Genomic DNA, 25,139 nt, shown 5'->3' on the forward strand with positions numbered 1-25,139 from the left:
TTGTACATTGGTATCCATGTTCTGAAAAACACAGCAATTTGTAATGACCAAAAGGCAGCCCAGCCTTTGATGAAGAACATTACGGGCTTCGCGTAAGAAATTGTATCACTCTAAATACACAGTGTGTTGCTCCACTACAGATGTTCCATCCTGGAAGGTCACACAGACATTTTCATTCAGAAACGGGAGCGATGTTTCTGTTTACTTTAAAACACCTATGAAAGCTATTTAAGAATAGAGAATCCAGAATGACTAGCCCTGAACGCTTCTATAAGTATATTCACAATACTACTTTGGAATGGGCTGGGACACACCAGAGAAGCAGAATCACTAAATGCTTATGGATTGTGCTTTTCAGCACAACAGCAGTGTTGCCTTCTGTACCTATGCGGAGCCCCAGAAAATTCTAAGAATACACTACTATTTAAACGGGAGGAAAATCCTGACCACAAACCAGTATTTTTTTACATTGTTAAAAATAACCACGTATCTGAACCAAACACAAATACCTGCATGCTTGGTGGCAGCCCACCTGAATCAACAGCTTTTATTTCAAGTTAAATTTTTAAACAAAACTGATCCACCAGAAAAAAGGTAGTACTTTACTTTGCTAGGAGATTTTATATGTAAGCATTTTTTGGTCACTGTTGCTGGCAGGGCTGTACTATTGTGCAGTATCAAATTGATACGAAATTTGAATAAATGCATTAGATCTGACCTGTAGACCTATAGTTTCATGTCCATTTATGATGATTCTAGAGCACTTATCTTTCTCTTTTTCATGATATAAATTAGGTGCTTGGAAATCTCTTACACAATCTGAATAATTCAGTATGCTAAAGAATAACAGTATTTGTAAAGTGGAGAAATTCTGAGGATAGTCATGTGGTTTCCATTACAGAGGAAAAAATATTCTTGTGCACATGCCCAGCATAATTATCTCTGCAAGCACCAAAGTGCGACATTAGTACAAGAAAAGAGAAACAAAATTGCTTTGAAAAAATGGAAGTAACTTCTTCAAACATAGTTTACTTCCCATTTATAAACTCAGAAATTAAGATTAATAAAATACAGAAGACAAAAATATTCTTCACTTTTCACACGCAGTAGCTAACTGCATTATGATCAGGAAATCCGTTTACTGATAGTTTTCTGTTTTACAAAAGTTGGACTAAGGAACTATCAGTGTGAAATTCTGAGTTCCCTTACTTCATGTGTATTTCAGGGGGTGCTTACCACTCACGCCATGGCTTCCTGAGTCTGCCCATAAAGCCTCAAGTAATTAGATCAAATGTGGTCTCAAGTAACTGGACCAAGTGCATATTTTAAAAGATTGAAGCTGAAAAGCTCATGCTTCTGTTATTTTCACCAGCACTAGATGCCCAAGGAAAAAAGAATATATGTATATACATATATAAAAATGTAAATATACTGTTACCATGTGTAAAGACTCTCAAATGTGTAATTCAAACGCGGAATTGAAGGGATCTTAGCCACTTTTGCCAACGTTCCCAAATAGGTAACTTCACCCAAACTTTCTGCATTTTCAGTGTGGAGAACTGTCTCTTTATTCTTTTTTTCTGGATATGCCCCGTTACTTTAACAGCACAGTTTCTTGCTCATTTTATTCTCATTTTGTCTTTTATTTTCCTCTTGCTGTTGAGAAAAATACCATTTATATTACCTAACAGTAACTGAAGACTGCCAAAAACTCACCAGCAAGAAACTTTTTTCCTGATGGAACTGCGGCAGCTACCCCACACAATGGAACAGCTAATGAACAAATTAATTTGCTTCCCAGTTATGGTAGAGATTTCTATTAGGCATACCTGCTAGAAAGGACACCTGTATAGAGTGGCATGTAGACTGGGTGTTTTCTTAAAGAACAGTTGTGAGGAACTACGGTTAGCTGCTTCAAGCAAAGTCTCTGGGCACTCTGCCTGCAAAAGAGAAGATGTTGGTCTAGTAAGTAAAAAGGTCATGGACTAGTGAATTCACGTTGCCTTTCACCTAAGGCTGTTTGATACAAGCTTTCTGCTGCTGCCAGAATATACAAAACCTAAATGATGTGAGCAAAAAAAAAGGAAGAAGTAGTCAAAATGTGGTTTTCTAAGGCTGAACCACAAAAGAATTTCTAGAACAGTGACTGAGTTCTTTCATAACTGCCAAGTATTGCCACAGTCACCAGTACAAAACCTTTAAAGACCAGCTTTTTTTCTGGAAGGTGTGTGAATTGATCTGATACGTATGTAGCAATGCCTCACTAATAATAATTGCATAGCATATCTGAACCTTTTCTGAACCTTTTATTTATCTCCATGAACTGGAGAAATTTAATTAGTCCCTGCTAAAACAGAGAATTCAGACACTTCCTGCAAAAATGTTACTTTTGAAGAATGGATGAATAGTATAGTAATTGTCAACTAGCCCTATTCATACTTGACGAAAGTTTCTGTGTATCAACATGAATTCCAGGTGTCTCTCCTGATACGCAGATGGAATAGGTTATGAATACTAAAAGAAGGAAACAAGTATTCCAATATTTAAAATCAATGTTAGGAATATTTAAGGGAACATCTTTGTTTTACAGCTATTTCATGATCTTAGATTTTCAGAGAGGACCACTTGAAGCTTTCTAGTTGCTAGACTTGGCATTTATGCAACTATAACTTTAGTATTTATTTCTGCTTTACTGAAGTTACAAAATGATAACCAAAATAACCTTCAGGAGCTCCAAAAGAATTTTCTGTCAATGCATTCTAATTTTTATAGATTAAATAAATTTAAAGTAGTCAAACTGCTTGCTTTGGATAATAAGAGATTAAAATGAACTGCCAAAATAGTTTGTGGTTTTTTTTTTTAAATAAAAGGAACTAGGTATCCTAGCAGAGTGAATAAAGTGGTACAATTGTTAAGAACTGCTTTGGTTGGTATAGCTTAAAAACTTATTTAGTAAACTGGGAGTACAAATACCTTATTCCTGCTTGAGTGGGAAGGAATATTGTGTTCTTAGGAATATTAAATTTTTAGGGAGGAGTAAATGCACATTCTTCTCAGGAACAGATAAAGGAAGCATGGAAGGGGAAGCTATGATTCACTGGAATTACTCTGCAGAGTGGCTCAAGACCTCCGGCTTACCTGAGATGCCGCAGGAGAAGCAATGCATTCCACAAGATCCATAGGATTGCAGGCTCACCAGTCAGTCCTCAGTAACAGCTGCTTGCCAGAAGCCAGATGGGAAAATTATTCTGTTAACGCGTTTACTTGGATGCTCCACATTCAGACTCATACATTGGCAATTTTCCTGATTATCTTCTGGATCTGCAGTTAGCCTCAACTGTGGGTATGTACGTGTGTTGCCTGCCTCTAACATGTAACTTGCAGCATGGTTGTGGCACATTTCCATGCTCTGGAGCAGACATCTAGGAAACTCCCAGCTGTTGACATCACGCTCTTCCTATTTTAGCCATTTATAATGCCACTGCCCCTTCTTTCTACTGCCTAGAAGCTGGCTTGATTTTGTAACTCTCTTATAAACATTTGTTTTGTGGACCAAAGCAGCATACTTCCAGCATTTCTACTTCAGCAAAATCAAGTCTGTTTTCTCCGCTTCACCACGACACCTCAATGATCAGCTATCTGGATGGAGAAGCAAAAATGGGGTCCCAGAAGTGCTACTCATTATCCTTATTTGTATTTGATAAATATAGGAGGAATTCCCCAGTCAGTGCCCAGGGACTGAAAAGATAGGAAGGACTGGCTTCTCTTGATAAGATTTGCTTTGAGCATAAAAAGAGCGCACACCCTGTCTTTCTCTTGTCATTGAGTACATATTCACTGACAAGGCTGCTGAGCAGTGGGGAAGAAAATGAGAAAGCGCAAGCCAAATAAAAAGTATGAGCAGTAAAATTTTATAATCTTCCTTTGGCAGTTCCAACTACTGCCCCACGGTTCCACAATTTACAAAAATTGTTACAAAAGACTTTTAAATTATTAGAAAAATATTTTACAACTCACAGAAGCAAAATGTCTATGGATGGAAGCACAATAAAGAGTTTCGTTGCACAGGTAATAATGACTGACCTATAACCAGCACAGAATTTTGGACAAAAGCTGCACTATCTACCTTATTCTATCTCACTGAAAGCTCTCTCCAGCGTGGAGAGTAAGTAAAGATTATTTCTAGGAAGGGTCCCATTCAATAGTCACAATTTTTGCAAAGATAAATTAGTGATGCCCTCAACAGTAAAGGTCAAATGGTTCTGCTTCTTAAGACATGGAACTCAGTGCCAAAAAGAATAAAAGGTTCATTCTGGTTTGATAGTGCCATTCAAACACTAATTACTGCAACTCATTTGTCAATATTAGTCCTGGTAAGATAACTTCTGAGGGGATATTTCTAAAGCTTCCACATGAGTCAGTTAAATGAGCTGCCAGGACAAACATGGCTGGACTATCTCAGCAGTTTTGTTTGTTTACAAGATGAACAGCCATCAGGCTTCTGAAAAACTCATCCAAATGCTCTGAAGGACATTGTAACTCGTTTGGAATGTCCTGTTCTAAGGCTTGGATCTTCAATGACATATCCAGCATGGAAAAACAGAGATAAAGCTGTAGCTGGTAAAAGAGTTTCTAACCTCATTCTATCTACAGCTCTGACAAGTCAGTTACTGGTCACTGGAGAACAGAACAGAACAGAACAGAACAGAACAGAATAGAATAGAAGAATAGAATAGAATATTTCTATTGGAAAGAACCTACAACAATCATCTAGTCCAACTGCCTGACCAATTCAGGGCTGACAAAGTTAAAGCATGTTCTTAAGGGCATTGTCCAAATGCCTCTTAAACACTGACAGGCTCAGGGCATCTAGGAAGCCAGTTCCAGTGTTTGACCATCGTCTCAGTAAAGAAATGCTTCCTAAACACTTCCTGTACTAAAAAAGTTACATCAAAAGCACAAAATAATGATCTACAGTGACATGGTGTTGCTTAGATAAACATTCATGTACATTTATGTCTAGGCTACTGTTCTCAAAAATATATGAATGGTATAGCAACAATGACAGAAGTTGCCAAGTAGCCATGTACTGCAGGCAAAAGACAGGCAGGAGTCCATTGCTGCCTTTTCAAAATAATCTCTGAATCTTTGTCTGTCTTGTAGGTCTTACTTTGTCTGTCTACTTTGTAGGTTCTTCCAGGTCTGAAGCCACAGTCACCCTACTCCTGCACCTGACAATGCAGCAACCCAAAGAAAGACATGCGTATTAGGTGATGTCCCGACAGAACTGCCAAGAGGGAGCACCACACTGACAGAGTTGGTGCTATACTGGAAAAACATCAACGTGCTCTAGGAGAAGGAGGCTCTGGGAAAGAACAGAGATTACGAACTGCTGTGGCACCTATCCACAGTAATGGTTAACAAAAGCAGGTGTTCATTGATCCAAGAGACTTGAAAGCCCCATACAGGCTAGTTTCATTTTTATGCTAGTGGGGCTTTATGTTCCAAACAGATTATCAAATGCGTAATTCAGCCCTCAGCAGTCAGCTGTATGATGTCGAGTTCCCACCTCCATGTAAACATGCAATCCCCTCGGACATCATAGCTGTGCTGAAGATTGCTTCTGATTCCATACTGATCTGACACATGTATCAGGTGGGGGAAGAAGGGGCAGAAGAACAGGAAACAAGGAGAAGTACAGGCAGGAGTTACTAATTGTGCTCTCTGAAATCCCTTCTGCATTACAGGTTATCCATAAAGTACATTTCACTTTGTCTAACAATTTATTTTGCACTTTTTTCAGGTTTGGTTTATTCAACACTCTGTAAACTTTCACATTTCTTCAATTTTATTTTAAAAACAATTTGTTCATGGTTAGCTGGCAAAACTGGGCTTCATTTTTCAGTTCAATAAAATTCTGTGTTTGGTCTTGTTATTGCCTGCTTTAACAGGGTGCACCAGTTTGAGCTATAAGAATTCATGAAGGTCTTCTGAGAGATACAGATTCAAGCATAAGTAAAATCCACTTGGGTAGAAGGTTCCTGTGTGGGACTGTTGGGGTGACTGGATGTAATCAAAGCTTGTTGAAATCAGTGGGAACTGGAAGTATTTTGCAATTTGGAGATTTAGGTTCATAAAAGGTAGATTAAAATAAATATTTATTTTATGTTAGTTTGTAGGCTTTATGGAGACAAAAGACATTTTATTAGACCAGCTCAGATAACTGGAAAGAATGGACACATTTTGGGGCTTATGAAACCTTTTTTTGGAATTACATGTAATAATTTCACGATTCCCTGTATGGAACTGACAAGCGCTATGAAACTGATGCTTTGCGATCTGTAGGATTTCAACATAAATCTGAAGGTTTTACAATACTCTTTAACTAAACACTAAATTTTTGAAAATACAACAGAGATTATTTGATTGTTTAAAAGACAATAAGTAAAGGATTCCAAAGAAGTAAAGAAAAAGATATTTTTAACAGGTAAAAATACTCCAAAATTCACCATGTATAAATACTATGCTGTTTGAGCCACATGACATTTTTTGTGCACTAAGGAGGCAGATTTATGGTTTTATCATATGCTGGTTTGCAAGTAAAGACTAAAAAGATTCACTTCATTTAAGCAATCCCCAGAAAACTTAGTAAAATTTTTATGAACATAATATTGAGATGACCTGCTTGCCTCATGAGCTAATCATAATCTGGCATCTTTGGAATTTCATGCATGAGTGCATGCATGAGAAGATTCAGGGCTTAGATCTTCACCTCTCTTAGATGCTGTGACTTGAGAAACTTAACAATATCAATGTTCTAGTTACCATTGTCACTGGAATGAGCAACCACTTAAATCCTGAGAGCAGGTCACACCAAATCCGTGCAAATTAAAGCTAAACATCATTACACAAGTTATGCTCAAGTCAAGTGTTTCTTTAAAATGTCAGAGGTCAACATCTATTTTTAGGAGAATAGAGAGAATAATGAAGAAATATATTTGCATCCCACTCCAATCTGGCTTGGTCTTCACATCTCTATGTAGATGTTTCCAACACTTTACTAAGTACTGGGTTTGAATTGGCAGATATTCTACTGAAACTATTTTAAGTTCGATAAAATTGTTTCATTTTTTAAGCCTCAATTTGAGCATGAGATATCAGACAGCTCAAAGACTAGCCAGAGTGAATAGTATTTTTTTCTCTCCATCAGTTAATGAATTTCTAATTCATATGTATTGTGACACTATATCTATTTCAAAAAGTAAACTAATCAAATACTAGAAAAGTAGTGTTGAGTATGTGTTTGGGCATATCCTACTACTACATTTGACAGGCTTCAGAGCCAGCTGAATGTTCTACAGCAGAGGGAAAAGCAGCTGAATACATGATTTGACAAAACTGGTCTGATCTATCAAGTTATATTTTTGGCTAGCACTGCCTGTTGTCTCTTTGCAATTCTGTTTTGCTTTCTCCTGTTTTCCTCTCTGAACTCCCTGCAATGGCCCTTTCCATACCTGTCGGAATTGTCTTAAGGTTTGTGCTGTCCCTTTCTTAGCTAGTGGACATTTGATATATTTGATGCCATTCAACAGAACAACGCCCAAATACTCCTGCATACTCAGGCCAGAGTCCATATATGAAACTGGTTAGTATCTGGTTTACATTTACAGCAGTCAGTGAATGCAATGGGAAGTAAAGGGGACGATCCCAACAGAAAGCGTGCTCCAAGTACAGCCCGCCAGCGTCTTTAAGTGCGCTCCTACCCTACGGTTGCTGTACGTCCTGTCTGCCTCTTCACCACAGCAGCGTTCCTGCTTTATCTGTTAGTGCTTATGGCTGCGCTGGCTTATCTTTATGGCAGGTCTGTAAATTCCTGTCGCCCACCGGTGTCCTGACTCACCACACCCACCAACCTCCACCCCAAACCCGCAAACACCAACTCCCTTACTTCAGTGCCGGGAGGGGGCAGCGGGGAGAGCTGGGGGCCCGGCGCCCTGGCAGGGGACAGGCTGACACAGAAACGTCCTTTCTGAGGCGCAGTTCTGAACGCGAGGGAAAGGAACTCTCGGCAAGCTTGTGAAAACTGCTTCAAAAAAAAAAAAAAAAAAAGCACCACCCTCCTCGTGAAAAAAGCAGGGTCTGCGACCCCCGAGGGGCGCGGCAGGGCGGAGGGGCGCGCAGTGCCGCCCTGCTCCCGCTCCCGCTCCCTCTCCCGCGGCCAGGCGTCCCCGCCGGGCGGGCAGCGGGCAGCGGGCGGCGGGCGGCGGGCGGCACCGCCCGCCGCTCCGCCGTCCCGGGGCCCGCCCCGCCCCGCCCCGCCCGGCCGGCCCCTCCTTCGCGGCGCTCGCTGCCGTGCACGGGGCGCGGAAGATGGAGGACTACGGGCGATTCTTGGCGCTGCTGGTCTCGGCGCTGCTGGTCGGCTTCGTGTCGGTCATCTTCTCCCTCGTCTGGGTCTTCCACTACCGCGAAGGGCTGAGCTGGGACGGCGGCCCGCGGGAGTTCAACTGGCACCCCGTCCTCGTCATCACGGGCTTCGTCTTCATCCAGGGCATCGGTGCGTCAGGGGCCCGGGCCCCGGGCTGGCACGGAGGGAGCCGGGGCGGGGCGGAGCGGCGTGGAGCCGCGGGGGAGCCGGGGCTGCGTGGGGCCGGGGCCGCGGGGAGCGGGGCGGCCCGCGGGGGGCAGCGGTCCGCGGCCGGAGCGGGTTAGGAAAGCCGGCGCTCCCCGAGAAGGGACAAAGGGTCCCTTGTAATAAGCCGAAACTGCTACGTATGGTTTTTTCTGCAAGCACTTGTTTACCCTGGCCTGCGATCGCCTCGCACTTTGAGTAATGCTTGCGAGGTGTGCTTTCCCAGTCAGCCTGCGTTTATGCGAGTTGAGAACCCCAGTGCCAGAAATGCTGCTGCCCTAGGAAAGTTCCTGTCTTTTGGCTCCCTCTCTTTTGGCTCTCTCCCACGTCCCAAGAGGAGAAAGGAAAGTGCAGTACCACTGAAGCTAGATCCAGGAGCGGCGTTTGTGCCAGAGAAAATGTAGCACCATAAGCATCGTTAAAATCCAGTTCGTCAGCCCAGACTTAGTGTAAATTATTTTGTAAAATATATCTTCAGAATTCATTCTTAATCCTGCTGCCTAAATAGCATACAACGATTATGATGAAGTGGTGGTTTTTGGTTTTTTATAGAGTGTATGAACTTTCGATAGCATCAAGTTCAGCCTCGGACTGACTTCTAAATGTTTCCCATTACACTTACGACATGAACAGTATCTTTTTTCCATCCCACACAATTAGTACGTTAGGTCTTAAGTGCAAGGGTTGTTCCTTGAGGCCAGTGGGAATACTGGAGTTTGAACTGTGTTTTTGCTGTTAGTGTAATTGGCTAATTCCAAGAATACAAGTAAATTAGACACACTTTAGTTGATAAAAGGTATCGATTTAGGAAAGAAAAATACAATGCTCTCAGTAAAGTTTAAAAAGCGGATAATGAGAGAGCACCACAGAGGTGCTTATCTAGCCTGTGAATATATTTGAACTAGGGCTAAATATTGCAAAAATAAGGGCACTTGACTGTACCTTAAAAGTCCTGAAATTTGGGAGTGTCAATTTATGCTAATGGCATTAAAACTAATGGGGAAATCTGACACAGATAACAGCTTCTAACGGCAATTTTTTATAAAGTCAGTGACAAAATTCTTGCTAGCTTCAACGTGAAGAGAACTAAGTGAAACATTAGTAATGTCTCCAAGAACAGCAAATAAATACTGCAGAGAACAGTGGAAATTATCCCACAGTTTCACCACTGACTTTTGTGGGGAGAGGATGGGGAACATTTTACTGTTCTTAAGTAATGAAGAACCTCTGAAGACTTACAGTATAAACGTAAGCAGGAGTATTTTTTCTTTGTAATAGAAAATAAACTCAAATTTTGTCTAGACAAACTTAGAATTTCATTTTTAATAACCTTATTTACATTCGCTTCACCGCTGAATGATATATTGCATTCATCCAGCCAGAAAACTTGTCCAGCACATCCGGACATTCATTCCAGTGGAACATGTTGTTTGCATCACATGTGTGCTCACTTGCTCGCTCGCTCGCTCTTCGGCAGGAGCCCAGCCAGTCAGAGGTTGGAAGATACAGGAGGAGTGGGTGGCTGGCTAGTTCTGGCTATGAAGGGAATGTTGTGATTTGAACATACACTGCAAATTTCATTTTTTCAATGGGAGTGGGAGCCTTGTGGCTTCAAGTTACAAATTACTATTGAGCAATAAACAATATTTGGAAGTTGTTTTACATAATATTGCTCAATAGGAAGTGTAATTTCAGGCTATAAATAAGCAATTAGAAACACCTGGTGACTTCACTAAGATTTATACTACTTACTGTGATCAAACTACTGTTTTTTATATAAGCACAGATTTTTGAAGAATATAGGGGGAGATTTTCTGCAGCTTTTTCCTACGCATTTTCTTTTTTTTTTTCCTCTGAAACTCAGTTTTGCCCTGTGTCACAGAGTAAGGATGTTGCTTGCCTCAAGCCTTGTGTAGGTAAGGATATATGTAAAGTAAATGGAAGTCTACCATAGCTCAAAAAAAAAGGGAGGGGGGAAATATACAAGGAATTCATTGATAATAGAGCATTATTTAGGGAGGAAATCCTATTATACAACAAGAAGAGCAAAGTTGGAGACTGAAGCAGTATTGTAGTAAATCAGATGAAATATCAACAGATAAGATACCACTGTGAATCTGATTTAAATTTGGCTGACAGAAGTCTGCCACTGAATTCAAAGTAATTTCAATGAGACTGGGGAATAGGATACCTCTTTGCACACATACAAGAAAAAAGAATTCTTTAAGTAATTAAAAGTAGAAAGGAATAGCTAATAAATATCTTGATTAAAGTTGTGTGGAGGATTTGAAATAATAACCAAATCAACTGTTTCTTGAGTTCATTGAAGTCTATACAAAGGATAGAAATGTTGTATTGTTGGTCTATAGGAGGTAGAAGGGATGACTGTAATAATGTGCATATTGGGAAGTCGATGTGCCCTGATAAAAGTGTTGTATATATCTTGTCAATCAAATGAAAAAGCTGTAGGCATGTTAATATTAATACTTAATATTTGTGGATCAGCACCTATAGGTAAATGATACCTGACAAAACACTGTCAGTGCACAGCAATTGTCCCGATGATTTTCCAGACTTAAAGTGGGAAAAACACAGGCAATAAATGTCTGTGTGCATATTAGTACAGCAACATTTTTGAAAAGAGTAAGATAGGAAAAAAACAGGAGGAAAAGTGCATTTTAAGAAAGGCTTGAAGGAATAGTAGTGTGATAGAATGGGTTAAATAAGTAAATAAATAAGGAATTCTGTCTTATTTTACATGTGAAAGTGTTGAAGAACAATTGTAGACACAGGGCATGCTGCAAAGAAGTATTTGCATGCTTGTTCATGTTTGGCCTGCAAATGATAATGTTTGGTTCTCTCCCAAAGGACTAATTAAGAAACCCATCAAGACATAATGTGGAATAAATTATTTTTGAGGATTTCCCATTACTCAACTAATAAAATAATTTTTTTTTCTACAGAGATGTGACAATCTCTGTTGCAGACTGAGGAGCAGCATGGTGGTTTTTAGGCTTGTGGAAGATAGAATAAAAAGTGAGTCAGAACAAGGAGGATGGGGTAGTCTTGGGTAGACCCATCCTCAGATCAGTCTTCTACTGCTTGTGAGTCACATGGAAACTCTATACCATAAAGTTGTAGGTTGACACTATAAATCTTGAAAGATGCTTGCACAATTAATACTCCTCATCTTATATAAGTATCATGTAACTTGTATTTTACACAGGCTTAAAACATGAGGATGTACCCTCACGCCAGCAGTATATTAATAAAGGAATACAACAGGAATGTTACTTAAGAGTTCTTACAGAGAAAAGAGAAGGAAAAATCCTGGTCTGCCACATTACCATGTGGTGTTACAGTGTCAGTTAAATTTCATCTGTATGGATGAAATTACCTAGGTGGGTGAGAACCTAACAGCTCACTGTGGCTGAAATATTACTACTTTTTTCTTCCACTTCTCCCTTTCAGCTTTCTCCTTGACTCAGACTTCATCTTCCTCCTGGTTGGTTTGTGCCAGCTCTGGCCCTTGTCAGACCCATAAACTGAATTAACTCAACTAGCAGAAAACGAACCCCCCACCCCACCCCCCCAAGTACAGTTTTTGCTGGAATAGAAAGTTGAATTGCCTGCACAAAGGGTCTCAGAAGTGCCATAGATGGGAGAAGGGAGATGGTGGACAATGTGCAAGAGCAAGGAGAAGGAGTGCAAATCTATTTTAAAGTAAGCAGTCTTTCATCTTGAAATCACATTTGAAGATAATGCTTGCTCTGAGTTATCTGACAAACATGATTACCTCTGCTTCAAACATAACAGAACATCTGTTCGAAGGAAAAATAGCTAATTGCTGGAGTTTCTAATATTCAATGGGCTGCAGAATTCTCAAGAATCAGAAGGGCAAATGACTGCTAAGCTGTGAGGGTCTCATCACAGGCAACTTGTGAAGAGGCAGCTCTCTTGATGAGCTTAGTTTGAGTCCCTTTGAAATCATAAATGGGCACTTGTCCATTCTGGTGTTAAAGTGGTTCCCCAAGAATCTAGTGGGCATTCAGAACTGCCAAAGGTAAGTGACAGGATCAGCCAAGAAGTAGCAGGATTGGAAGTAAAAGGAGTGAAGAGGAACATTCCTTTCTGGCAGCTGTGAGGTGCTGTGCAGTGCACCCCCAGCGCACTCACAGAACCACACTGTGTGCCTTCTAAGGTGGAAGCAATCCTTGACACCTCCCTACAGCACGTGAAGCATGTGCCAGTCAGAAATACTAGAGAGCTAATTCTACAATTTTGCTTTGTACGTTTGGCAAAGAACAGGTGTTCCATGCCACATAAAAGATATTGCAAGATCACTCTGCCCTATGCGACATGCTTTAAAATTGGAGCTCAAAACAGGAGTCAGATCTGAGAGAAGCAGCTGTGTCTAAGGATACCTAGACTCTCCAGCTTTTTAACAGTAGTAGAGATGCTGTACCTAGAGAAAGTTCTTCACAGGACTGCTTTAGCATGTCACTGCTAAAAATGCTGTAACTCCATATGTGCTTTTAACCCAGGCTATTTTAATTTTGAGATGAAATTACATGTCAGGTCTGAGTCAGTTTTTAAGAGCTTGCACCACTGAAAGCAGAATCTTCCTCCTCCTCTTCCCTATGTTCCCCAGATTGTCTTGCTTCCTTCTGCTGGGCAGAAAAGCACCAGCTATGACAAAGGTGGGGAAGCACACAGAAGTGGAACAGAAGTGGTGATAGGGAAATGGGACTGTGTCTTTTCACTGTGATGAACAGTCAGATCTGCTCAAGTTGCAATGTATAACTTCACACATAGCCCTCACGGAAAGAGGATTAAACGAAGTTGTACTATCATGCATATGTCCTGGGCTGTGGCACATAACATGCTAATGCACAGTATTGTTAACAAGTGTCCAAGCCATCAGTCTGTATTCCTTGCTTTTCTATCATACTGTTTATAGGAAACAGCCCAGAAAATTCATGTCCCAGATAAAGATCTGAGACTACGTGGACAAGTGACTAGGGAGTTTGATAGTGATTTTGGAAGTTAAATCAACTAGATAACAGCATCTTATGCACCAAAGAAAAATGTTATACAAAAATTTTAGTCAGGACTTGACCCCCTGAAATCAAAGACTAAAAACTGAGACCAGGACTGATGCACATCAAGTTTACTTCAAGACATATAGAGTCCAGTACTTTACTTCACTGCACTTGGTATAAATTATTAACAATACTATGTGCCACATGGTAAGATGGAGCAAGGAGGATTTACTGGGAATATCGTCATGAGATGTTGAGGCTTGTTTGGGGCCTTCTAGCATAACTGCTTTACAAGATTAGAAATCATAATCATTAGTACTAAGTTAATTAATAATAGTATGATTTAGCACACTAAGCTTATGATCATCTCCAACAGTTCCCCAAAAGTTATATGATAGTCTTATATCTTGTTAATATTGAAATAACTGCCTGCATCATATAGATTGATTACTGTCAAACTGTCTTAAAAACCAGGCTTTTATCTTCCTGATTTTGTAGGGTTTACTGTTGTTACTTTTCCAACGTAGAAAGCTGAGAACTACCTAAGTGCTGTATATATTAAAATATTCTAAGGGACACTTTCATTCCAGTATTATATTTTCACACAATATGTAAAAGCATTGATTTAAAACCTGACAGTAGTCTGGAAACTTCACTTGCAAACAGTGTTTCTTTTGTGAATTATTTAATGCAATACTGTATTTCCTGGCATGTATCCAAGTTTAAAAAAAAAAGTGTAAACTGAACTTTGAAATTAATTTATCATTTATTATTATTCATCACAACATACAGAATGAATATCCTATTTATTTTCCATAACCTATGCTTTTTGCATAAAAAGCTAGGGTTATGGAGAAGTAATATGTAAGGTACATGAGAATCACTTAAGTAAATTCTTAGTCTTTGTATTTATCAGGTAATTCTTTTTTTTTTTTTCTGGTGCACATCTATTTCTTAATGTTTGGAACAGGAACTTTTTTAAACACCTGCATATATTCTTATTCTTTTGGTTTAGTATAGCTAATTATATATAAAGATTTGAATGTAATTTCCTAAGCAGAAACTTTAAATGAGGATGTGATGAATCAGATGAATGGAGCTCAGTCTTTTTGCTCAGGCAAGACATTATGGATGTGGGCATTAGCCTTTATTGGTCAAGTGATCAGGTGTCCTCATAACTATTTGTCCCGTTATCTGAATATATGTATGTGCTCTCATACATCCAGAATTACTACCTGGGGCTGCAGGTAGTAGGGGTAGTAATCTTGTCTGTGTATGTCACCTGTGGAAAGCACCTGGGTCATACGACAGGCAGAGAACAGTTGTGGCAGAGAAGGAGTGGTGGGGACCTCGAGGAAAGAGCCAAGAAGCAGCTCTAGGCTAAGTTACTCTTATGGAATAACTGGAGTTAGATCACTGGAAATTGTTGTTTTGTTCAGAATGGACAAAACACTGTCTGCTAGAGTTACTAATGCAAATACAGGCAAAGTTATTAATGCAAATACAGGCAACCCCCCCCTCACATTCATCTAACAGTGATGGAAGAGTTGTAGTTGCCAAATCCTTTCGTCTCTTAAGAGTTAAGATTATGATTCCCTTATGCTGAGTAGCACTTTCGCATTTAAAATAATCCTGGTAGTATCAATGCAATAGATCATAATCATATAAATATCTAAGCAATTAGAGAATAGCATTATCCAAAGTTGGCAAAGAGAATAAATATTAAAAAATATCTTACACACTTTCTTAATAGGTGGTCTTCTGGATATAAGAATTGGGCCCTATGGCTCCAATCTGACTAGTAGCAGAAAAATCAAAATCCTATGCAGAATCCCTGTTAGATGAATTTAGGGAATGAGGAAAAGATGACACCAAGTTGTTTACTGTTCTTTTTCTGAAACACACTTAAGTTTTTTTAAAATTAGGAAGATATCTCCCTAAAAGCGGTATTTAAGCCTCAGTTGTATATTTGGAATATGCTATGCTATGTGTAGGAGAAAAAGGCTTTTAATAGACTTTTTCAGAGGATTAAAGGTTGGATTTTCCTGTAATTTACAATGGACCTATGTGAATGATGCATGATTATTAAAATCTGAGAGAAGTTATCCTATAAGGCATAAAATCTTGTTTCTGTTCTTTCTTCAGCTATTATTGTGTACAGGTTGCCCTGGACCTGGAAGTGCAGCAAACTCCTAATGAAGTTCATACATGCTGGATTAAATACCATAGCTATGATTCTTGCAATTGTTTCTATGGTAGCTGTGTTTGAATTCCACAATGCCAGGAACATTCCTAACATGTACAGTCTGCACAGCTGGATTGGGCTGACTGCTGTTATATTTTATTCTTTCCAGGTCAGAATCTAACTGTATTTACAAACAAGTTGTAAAATTTGAAGAATGTGTTGAGCAATTCAGGCACAATAGGCCTTCACTAATACACTCTTAACTACTGGATGTGATGTTTCTGCACACACATTCTGAATTCCCTATACTGTATTACACTATAGAAATCAATTTTCTTCCTTCAAATTGTGATTCTTAATTTTTTTGCCAAAACACTAAAAAGAAAAAAATAAGTATTATCTGGTGATCAAGCACAGAAAATCCCCAGCTGAGGGATTTGGCTTCTGAACTTTTATCCTTCACTGCTCAGGCTAGGAGGTACAGGAAATAGTGTTGAAATAGTGTTTTTAACACTTAGAAAAAAGAAAGAATATTGCAGCATTATTGAGTATATTCTTTATAGTTGAACAACAGCTAATGAATAAGAAGGAACAATGTTAAGATTTTCCTTGTCCTAATAATGCAGTTATTTCAGGGAAATCTGTGCTACCACTATACTGAGTATCAGCATTTTTTCAAATGGTTAAGATAAAGAATTGTGAATAAGATCTTAATTCTACTTTTCATTTTGCTACTATAAACATGATCAATGGCACTTAATGCCTTGCCTGTCTCATCAATAGAACTGTGGTGTTACTTCCTCCAAACTGGGATGTAAGTCTCCAGTCAGAGACTGATGTTTGTTAAGTGATTGAGCATTATTGTTAAAAAATAGTCATAAAGTAGTATCTCTGTTAACAGAGGAGACATTTGGCATTTGCCAGAAATGGCATGTCAATCACAGAGTTGAAAAATTATTGAGGAGGGATGCTCACATAATACTATACCTACAGGAACAATAGTGTAAATATATTGTATTTAAGCTGAACATATGTTAATACAGTATAGCACAAGGACATAAATTTAAGAATAGGGCAGAAATGTAAAATGGAGACGGTCCCTTGGAAAGCAGTGTCTCCGGAAAGAAGTGCTCAAAGATGACATGAAGCTCAAAATGAGTTCTCATGATGCTGTGACAACAGGAAAAGTAAATTCTCTAAGAAGAGATTATCTTAAACTCCGTATATGGCATTAGCAAAACTAATATAAAATACTACAGAATACATTATTTTAAATGTAAAAAAAAAAGAAAAAAAAAGCAAAGAAAATCTGGAAAAGTAATTTAAGAGCTGGAAAAACTATCTTCCAGTGAAAGACTTAAAAACTCCAACTGTTTAGCAGATCTAAAGAAGATTAAGAGATTACTTGATTACAGTGTATTAAAAAGGCTTCCTAGGGAGAAAATACCAGGCTTTTTAATCCAGCATGGAAAGACAAGACAAGGACTAAGACTGGAGGTTAAAGCAAGATGAAATTCAAATTCATGCACTATTTCTAATTTTGCAGAAGGGGTAAGTAAAGGTAGAACAAACTAAAGAAGGGATGCAACCTCAGTATGACTGGGCAAGCCTGTGAGTGCAACCATGTGACATGATGGGTTATGTTCCATCACAAATTTAGCGCTAATGGGAGGACTCCTGTCCCCTGAATAACTTCATGCCACCCACCCACATCTTCACTCTGTAAATGCCAGCTGATTGATATATAAAGAGACCATTGCCCTTCTAAAGACATGTACTTAAATTAAACCAAAACTTTCACAAGGTAAAATTATTTAGTCCACTCAAGTAAGAAGGTTAGACTGCCTTCTGATATTCATTTAGGTGTAAATATGTAACAGAAGCAGAGAACAGGCATTGAAGAGACTGTAAGAATGTAGCTGCTCACACCTTTAAGATATTACCGGATTAATGACACTGAAAACGTATGTTTCCAGTACTTAGTTGGGTTGCAGTTTTAGCATTACCAATAAGTCTGGACACTGATATTAGATGGGATTATTTATAAAATATTTCATGTCTGCTTCCTAGGTGCTAATCCAGAATTACTGCTTTGGTTTTGAAGGGAACACATTCAGAAATAAAAATGCCAAATCTTTTCAAATTTGTACCTGAAGGCATCTCAAAATGGAATGTTTATGATTATTTTTATTCTGCTTGAGAAGTGCAGCTTGTTTCCCATATAGCTTTATCTATGAATCTGTTTTGTGTTTAGCTTTTCTTGGGTTTCGCTGTCTTTCTGCTCCCTTTTGCTCCAGTTCCTCTCCGAGCAGCTCTCATGCCAATACATGTTTATTCGGGCCTTACCGTCTTTGCAACAGTGATTGCGACAGCCCTCATGGGAATCACAGAAAAGCTTATATTTTCATTGTAAGTATTTTTTTCACTTGTTTATTAAGGTTATTCATTGAAAATTGTACTTCCATTTGCACAGAATAATAACCATCTAGTATTGGGACACTGTTTTGTTTTGTTTTGCTTTGCTTTGTTTTTAAAAAGCCTCCTACCTAGAAGGAGACTGCTGTTTTTAGACCAGGATTGTCTTTAAGATAATTGACCTTTTTTTTTCCCTTCCAAAGGAAAAATCCTGCATATAGTGCATCCCCACCAGAGGCAACCTTTGTCAACTGTCTTGGTCTTTTGCTTGTCATATTTGGTGCACTTATTTTGTGGATGGCAAGCAGGTCCCATTGGAAGCGCCCCCCAGAAGAGAATGCTAAAGTTCTGCAGCCCATTGGAGGGACTCCTGAAGGCACAGAAGCAGAATCCACAATGACAGACGGTAGTAATGCAGATAAATCTGATCTGAGGATCAGTAGTGAAGCAGCCAGAAAACAAAACCTCAAACTTGATGAAGCAGGCCAACGATCAACTATGTAAAGAAAATACACAGAATAACAGTACTATTGTATTGCCAACTCCCCCTGATTCCTTCCAATTTAGCTATATTGGTATATAAATAGGTTGGGGTTTTATTTTCAGTATGGCTTGCTCAAAGATACTTAAGTTTTCTGCATAGGAATTTAAATTCCAGTAAACCCCATAAACCCCAAACATTATATTGGTTCATACTCAGTCCTCATTTAAAAAATGAGAGCATGAATGACATCACATAATGGTAAAATCACATAATTGGAAAATGTTTTCCATATCACTTCTTAATTTAATGCTTATTATCTCTTACAGTCATGAAAAGTTAACAAGATTGAGACTAAATTTTGCTCTGAGTGATTTTGCAGGTTATGAATCAGAGTCATGAAGTATACCAGACAGCAGAATTTAGACGATCGCACATAATTTTTCTGGTAATGTTCACTTTTTTAAAGCCCTGATTTCTCAAGCTGATTAACCCCCTCACCAGCTGCTAAGATCTATGGGATTTGAGGTCATTCAGCACTTTGCAGAGTTGCACCATAAAAATGTTTAGTCTAAAATTTTTAATTCAAAAGAAGAAATGAAAGTTTGCCTGAAATCTTCATTAAATGTTATGTTTAAATTAAAAAATTCTATGTTGGTTTTTTTAATCAGAACAAATCTGTTGACTTTTTAAACAACTCTACCAAATATATTGTATACAGACAACATTTGGCTTTGGATTATGTGCAATCATTACTGAAATCTAAGGAAATTGTAAGAAAGCCAAATGCAGAATTTGTCTTATTTAGAAAGCTATAGATATATTAGAAAGCTACAGATATACACTTAGAAAAATATCTATCACTTAAATCAAGTCTTCCTTTTATCCCAGAAGGCAGGATTTTACTAGCTTTATTTGATTGCAGAGTTCTGTTGATTTATGGCACTAGACTAGAAATTAGGAAGTTAGAAACCAGAGAAGACTGCTAGCTGCCTCACAGAAGAAAGGAGCTTGAAGACGGAAATGCTTCCTCCAGAAAGAGCTGAGCTTTGCTGATTTGATTAAAATGCTACCTGTTAACTGAAAGCCAATTTTGGTATCTCCACACTGGTGTCAATATCATTATCATCACAGGCATGAAGACATACTTTAGTCTATAAGCAAACTATATAAACTCTATGACTTTTTAATTTGAAATCGAAGTGTTAAATAATGCAGTTTAAGTCTCTACTGGCACTTTTATAGCTCTTTCTAGTAATGGGCATATTAATGTATTATGCTCATCCATTATTTTCACACATATAAACAATACTTGTATTTTTTACTATTGTAGAATAATAATTATAGATTATTTTGATTGCACATGTCCAAAATGACGAGCCTTTCTATTATAATTTCTTATAAAAGCTGCAGAGCCCACTACAAGTCCAAATTTACCACTGTTCATGCTGCAATATAGATGGTTTCAGAGAGCATTTAATTTCCTGTTTTTGTAAAGACTACATAAATTTTTAATCTACTTCAGCTTTTTAAAATGTTTAAACACATTAAACTTTAGCAAATATGCACATTTTGTAGTTCTGTCTTGCATTGGTACAAATAATTCTGGTCATCAGTTATTTTGTATCTTCTCTGACAAAAAGCACCTCAGTTCCTGTTATTTGATTTGTAATAACATTTAATTATCTGGTGAATGCAGTATAGAAAGCTGGCATAGTATATTATTTGAAAAACTTTTCTGCTGTACTATTTGGTACTCAAGGACTACATCCCAGTGTTCTGTATTTTCACTTAACATATGTTTGTGGATGACTGGGACCCACCTAGCATTGGTGTACTACTTCATTTGAGAAAATACCTGCTTTTAAAGGCCTTAGTGTAGAATTCAGGTATGACAGAAGGAATACTAAACTATTGTGTGAGCACTCCTCCAGTCCCACTATGTGCAACAGATCAGACAGCTTCTTCCCTGGTTTTCAAATTCCACACAATTATCCATCTTCCCCAAAATTGTTCTGCACAGCTTCAGCATAAAATCCAAATAGTACTGATAGCAGCTTTCTGAGAGAAAAACAAGAGCATGTTTTACATGACATTAGTGCTCAGCTGACACAGCATGATTATGTTATGCATCCTATTACAAATTTATATATTGAACATTAAGTAAGAAGAGGGATTTGCAGTAGCTTGTGGAGAACACTAAACTGTGCTGTCTTCTTCTGATCTCATGTTCTGCTTAACAAGCCTGCTTTTTTGGTGAAATCGGTCAGCATCTTACAGCAGGTGAATGCACGTTTAGTCTTTGTGAGGGATGCTCTATTAACACTTTTGAAGTGTAACAGGTGAAGTGAATAAATGAACTCAACTGTTAGAGTAATTTACTATGCTAGCATTCTATACTGCACTTACACAGACAACACCATTTTAAGTTGGTAGGTATTGGCCTGTTACTGTGTCTCATCCACCTGCGAAAATGAACTCATTCAATCCTTATGTAGTACTGAGTCATCTAATAAAAGTGTGTGTTTGTGTGGAAGGTAGTCACTTGCCTAAGGATTGTTCTGGAAGAAACTCTTAACTGTATGGTATATTGGGAAAAAAAACCCAAAATCTGTGATTTCTTTTGTTACAACACTGACTTGGATGTATTGAAATCAACAGCGTTTAGGTGAATGGTTGTATATGCTGTTAAAGTTAAGGTATAGTAACCAGTATGCCTTCTGTTTTCCATTTTATTCCATGTACTGTTCAAGGGTAATGATGCTTGAAAAAGAATGGTGGCATTTCTTTAATTCTTTATTCTGATGATATAAATCTAACTGAAAATCAAGGATTAGCAACCTTTTGAGGCTAGTTTGCCAGACTGTATTTTTGTTTTTCAACTCTGAGGTTAAACATGATAGTAGAAAGTCAGTGGGAGCTGGAAGATTCCATTCTGGGAAATTATCGTAATCAGTGATCTCTCATGTATGAATTGTGGGCTTCTGGCTGCTTTGGTCTTTGGAAGGTCCCCATGAGATGCGGTAGCTGTGAGCTCCTAAACCTTGTTCAGCCTTGGTGTGTGCAATTTAAAACAGAATCAACGTGCTGTAGATTTTGGCTTCTGTTCTAAACTGATTTAAAAGGTCTTTAAGTATCCTTACAACATATGAGGTTAGTTCAAGTGCTAAATAAAAATACATAGGACTTTGGAGAATAATTTTCTCTGAAAAAAAAAACATATTCCCAAAGCTGCTTCTCAAAGTGGCCTTCCATTAACTTTTCTTTCATGCAACTTTTCTTACCTGTATTTATGGGTAATAGTAGCAACACAGGAAATAAAAAGGTGTATTTTCAAAGATATAAATGGAAGGTAGAACTCTAGCTTTTTTATCAGGATTTTTCTGCATGTTTGGAAATCTCCTACAGTGTTGTTTTTACAGGGACATGATTGTAGAGCTTACACTCCAAGTTTGGATTCCTATAAAACCATAGGCAGTTACAAAACCCAACATTAAAAGTGCTAATTTTTTAAGATGCCTAAAAAAATTATTTTTTTAATGTATTTACATGCTGTTATGCAGTACTGCACACAGAAGCAGAATAGTGTTTTCTCCAACATGAACGAAACTGAGAAATGATGGTGCAAATTAGACTTTAGAATTGAATGTACAGTAATTACATGTACACTTCTTACTACATGTAACCAAGAAGATTGCATATGATATTGTAAATATGGATTACTTGTTTACATGGATATTTTATTGAGAGACTAAAAGATATTGCCAAATATTTTCTATTCCTTTGCTTCTGTTTCAGAAAATTCCTTCCTCTGTTTCTAACTGTTCACAAGAACTTAAATAATTATTTTATTGTTTTGTTACTCGCGGTACTTATTTGTAGATGAAAGCAAATGTTTACCTACAATGTCTATTTTCCTTATTCTTTTTTGTATGTTAATAAAAGTGATTTTTCAAGCTTATGATAGCACTGAGTACAGATTTATATTATGGTACTAAATTACAACTTTCTAAATTTGGCAAAAGATCAAATTATGATTACTTTTTTGAAAATGGAAGGATAGTTGTATAAAATTTCTTAATTATTTCTTAGTTCCAAGCATTCCTGATGATCTTCCTGATGAAATTTATGTACTCTGTAGTGTTAGAATGATAATAAGTATATAATAAAGTGAAGGAATTCACTCTATAAAGGAAGAATCTGTATTTCACCTTCTGATCATAATAGAAATTCCTCATAGCAGTTGTAAGAGGGGAAAAAAACCCAAAACTATCCTCCGTCATGAGATTGCCATAGCAAATAAGGGAAGATCATAAATTCTGATGTATGACAGTCACATAATGTGCTGTAAGATCCAAATACCCTCAGATAAATAGCCAAACTGAACACAGAGCAAAGGTTTTGACCCCATGGAATCTTCTGACCCAGATTTAACATCTGCACATCAAGTTACTCATCAACAGGTTATTGATCATAAAATGGTATAAATGGCAAAACTATCTATATGAACATATCTGTAACAAGTAAGAATTAAGGTATGTTTTTAAGCTTAGTAAGATTGATTGGAAACTCTTCTAAAAGTGTAAAGCATAAACTGATTATTCCTGAATATCATACAGCTGTTGGCTAAAACTTACCAACATCATCATCATCATCATGGAAGAGTAAAAAATACTGTTGCAGTCATCAGTATAGCAGAAAGCTTGCTGTATTCAAACCTGACAATTCCCTGTTGCTGATAACTTCTCTTAACTGTCTCCTGTAGGCTAGATTTTTTGAGGAAAGTTCTTGTAAAATAGTCCATATTTTTTCAATATGTTGACTATTACAAAATTCAATAAAAGCTCAATTGTATTTACACTTGAAATAGGGGACTCAAAATTTTGGCAGGAGGACTGCATTTGTGTGGAGAAGTGTTTTTGTAAGTAGCTGATGGAGCTGTTGTGACTTATGTACAGATTTTTGCATGGTGTTATGTTGAGTAACATTTTTGATCTCTATAAGACTAGTGGGCAGTAATGAAGGGTAAATTACTATACGGGAAGAGACTGAAGTCCCGGTAAACAAAATGGATGGCAACCATTCTAAGTGATGTGGCTAACAGAAGAGAGGAGGTAAAGTTGAGAAAATCAGTTACTACTGTACACATATCAGAACTCTAAAAAAATGACAAGGACACAGCTAACTCTAAGCTGTTAGAAGAGAAGTAGAAGTAGAAACAACTGATATAAATTTCAATGAGCTTACTTATGTTTGCCTAATATGGTCATCATAGACTACCAACCAACATATGTTAGCTTGGGGCTTGAGTTTACAGTTGAGTCTATGGCCATGTATACTGACTACTTGTTGGCTCTCAGATTTCATCTTTTGCCTGTCACCAAGTCAAGCAATAGCTATAAATAGAGCTGTCAGAAAATGGATAAAAGATGTGAAAATGTTTGCAATTTTTATTTCAATTTTCACTAGCATTTCATTCCAACAAAAAAAATCCCATCTAGTGATACTCAAAGTCTGCAGGATATTATTAAACAGTGTGATTAATAAGCAGATTTTCAAATATTTTTGTAGCAGATGATCCTTCTCATATGTGTATACAAGCAGCAATCCACTAGGTGGCAAGCACTACCAAAACGGCCTTCGGCAGATGCTAGTCTATCATTGCTTTAGATGATACAATATCATGAGTCATCTGCCTTAAAATAAAATTACAAGCTTAGTAGACGTAAAACACACAGTCATGTCAGAATTTATATATTTAGTTTTATATTCTTTTAAAGGGCCCACTTAAAATACAGTATTTTTTCATCTCTGATGTTGGAAATAGTTCTTTATTGTGCTCTACCTCAGACTTTTTAAAACTCCTGTTTGTAACTTCTATGTGAGTTGTTACGGATGCACGACTAAGCAAAGCCAAACAGTCTCATTTCCTGCTGGCAGGATGGGGGGGGCGGGATGTACTGTCACATGAGTACAAACTTCATTAAAAGACACAACAAAGGGAACATAAAAGCGTGAAAGTTTAGGGATAAGCTCACATACAAGATATGAAGTTAGCAAGCATTAGAAAAAAATAGGAACTTCCAGTACTTTTGCCATTCAATCTTGCAATCTCACATAAAATTTGACCCTGGAAAAATGAACATTAGTGCCAATTTCAAATAACCAAAAAGTAAAGTTCTCCCCTCTGATAGATGCTAACAGCTTCTGTTCTTAATTTAGTCTAATTGTGGATACTGACTTTGTAAGCATGTTTTCTGATACATTTCACTGAATATACTAGTTTCAGTACTACTGAAAGCTATTTTGTACATGGTACACTAGTGCTACTTTTTGATATGACTTGCTTACCTGTCCCCTCAGGCTATACTGGAAGATATTTTG

At 37.8% G+C, this 25,139-nt stretch overlaps 1 protein-coding gene across 1 annotated transcript; it reads left to right on the top strand.

Annotated features, from left to right (window-relative positions):
• The first annotated feature begins 8,313 nt into the window (after positions 1 to 8,313).
• Positions 8,314 to 22,716, top strand: CYBRD1 (cytochrome b reductase 1). The gene is made up of 4 exons (XM_069781398.1): positions 8,314 to 8,557; positions 15,820 to 16,028; positions 18,114 to 18,268; positions 18,478 to 22,716. The coding sequence occupies exons 1-4, from the start codon at positions 8,371 to 8,373 to the stop codon at positions 18,776 to 18,778; spliced, it is 852 nt and encodes a 283-aa protein (XP_069637499.1). The 5' UTR covers positions 8,314 to 8,370; the 3' UTR covers positions 18,779 to 22,716.
• The last annotated feature ends 2,423 nt before the right edge of the window (positions 22,717 to 25,139 follow it).

The sequence above is a fragment of the Haliaeetus albicilla genome, chromosome 4, assembly GCF_947461875.1.
Source record: "Haliaeetus albicilla chromosome 4, bHalAlb1.1, whole genome shotgun sequence".
Lineage (NCBI taxonomy): Eukaryota > Metazoa > Chordata > Aves > Accipitriformes > Accipitridae > Haliaeetus > Haliaeetus albicilla.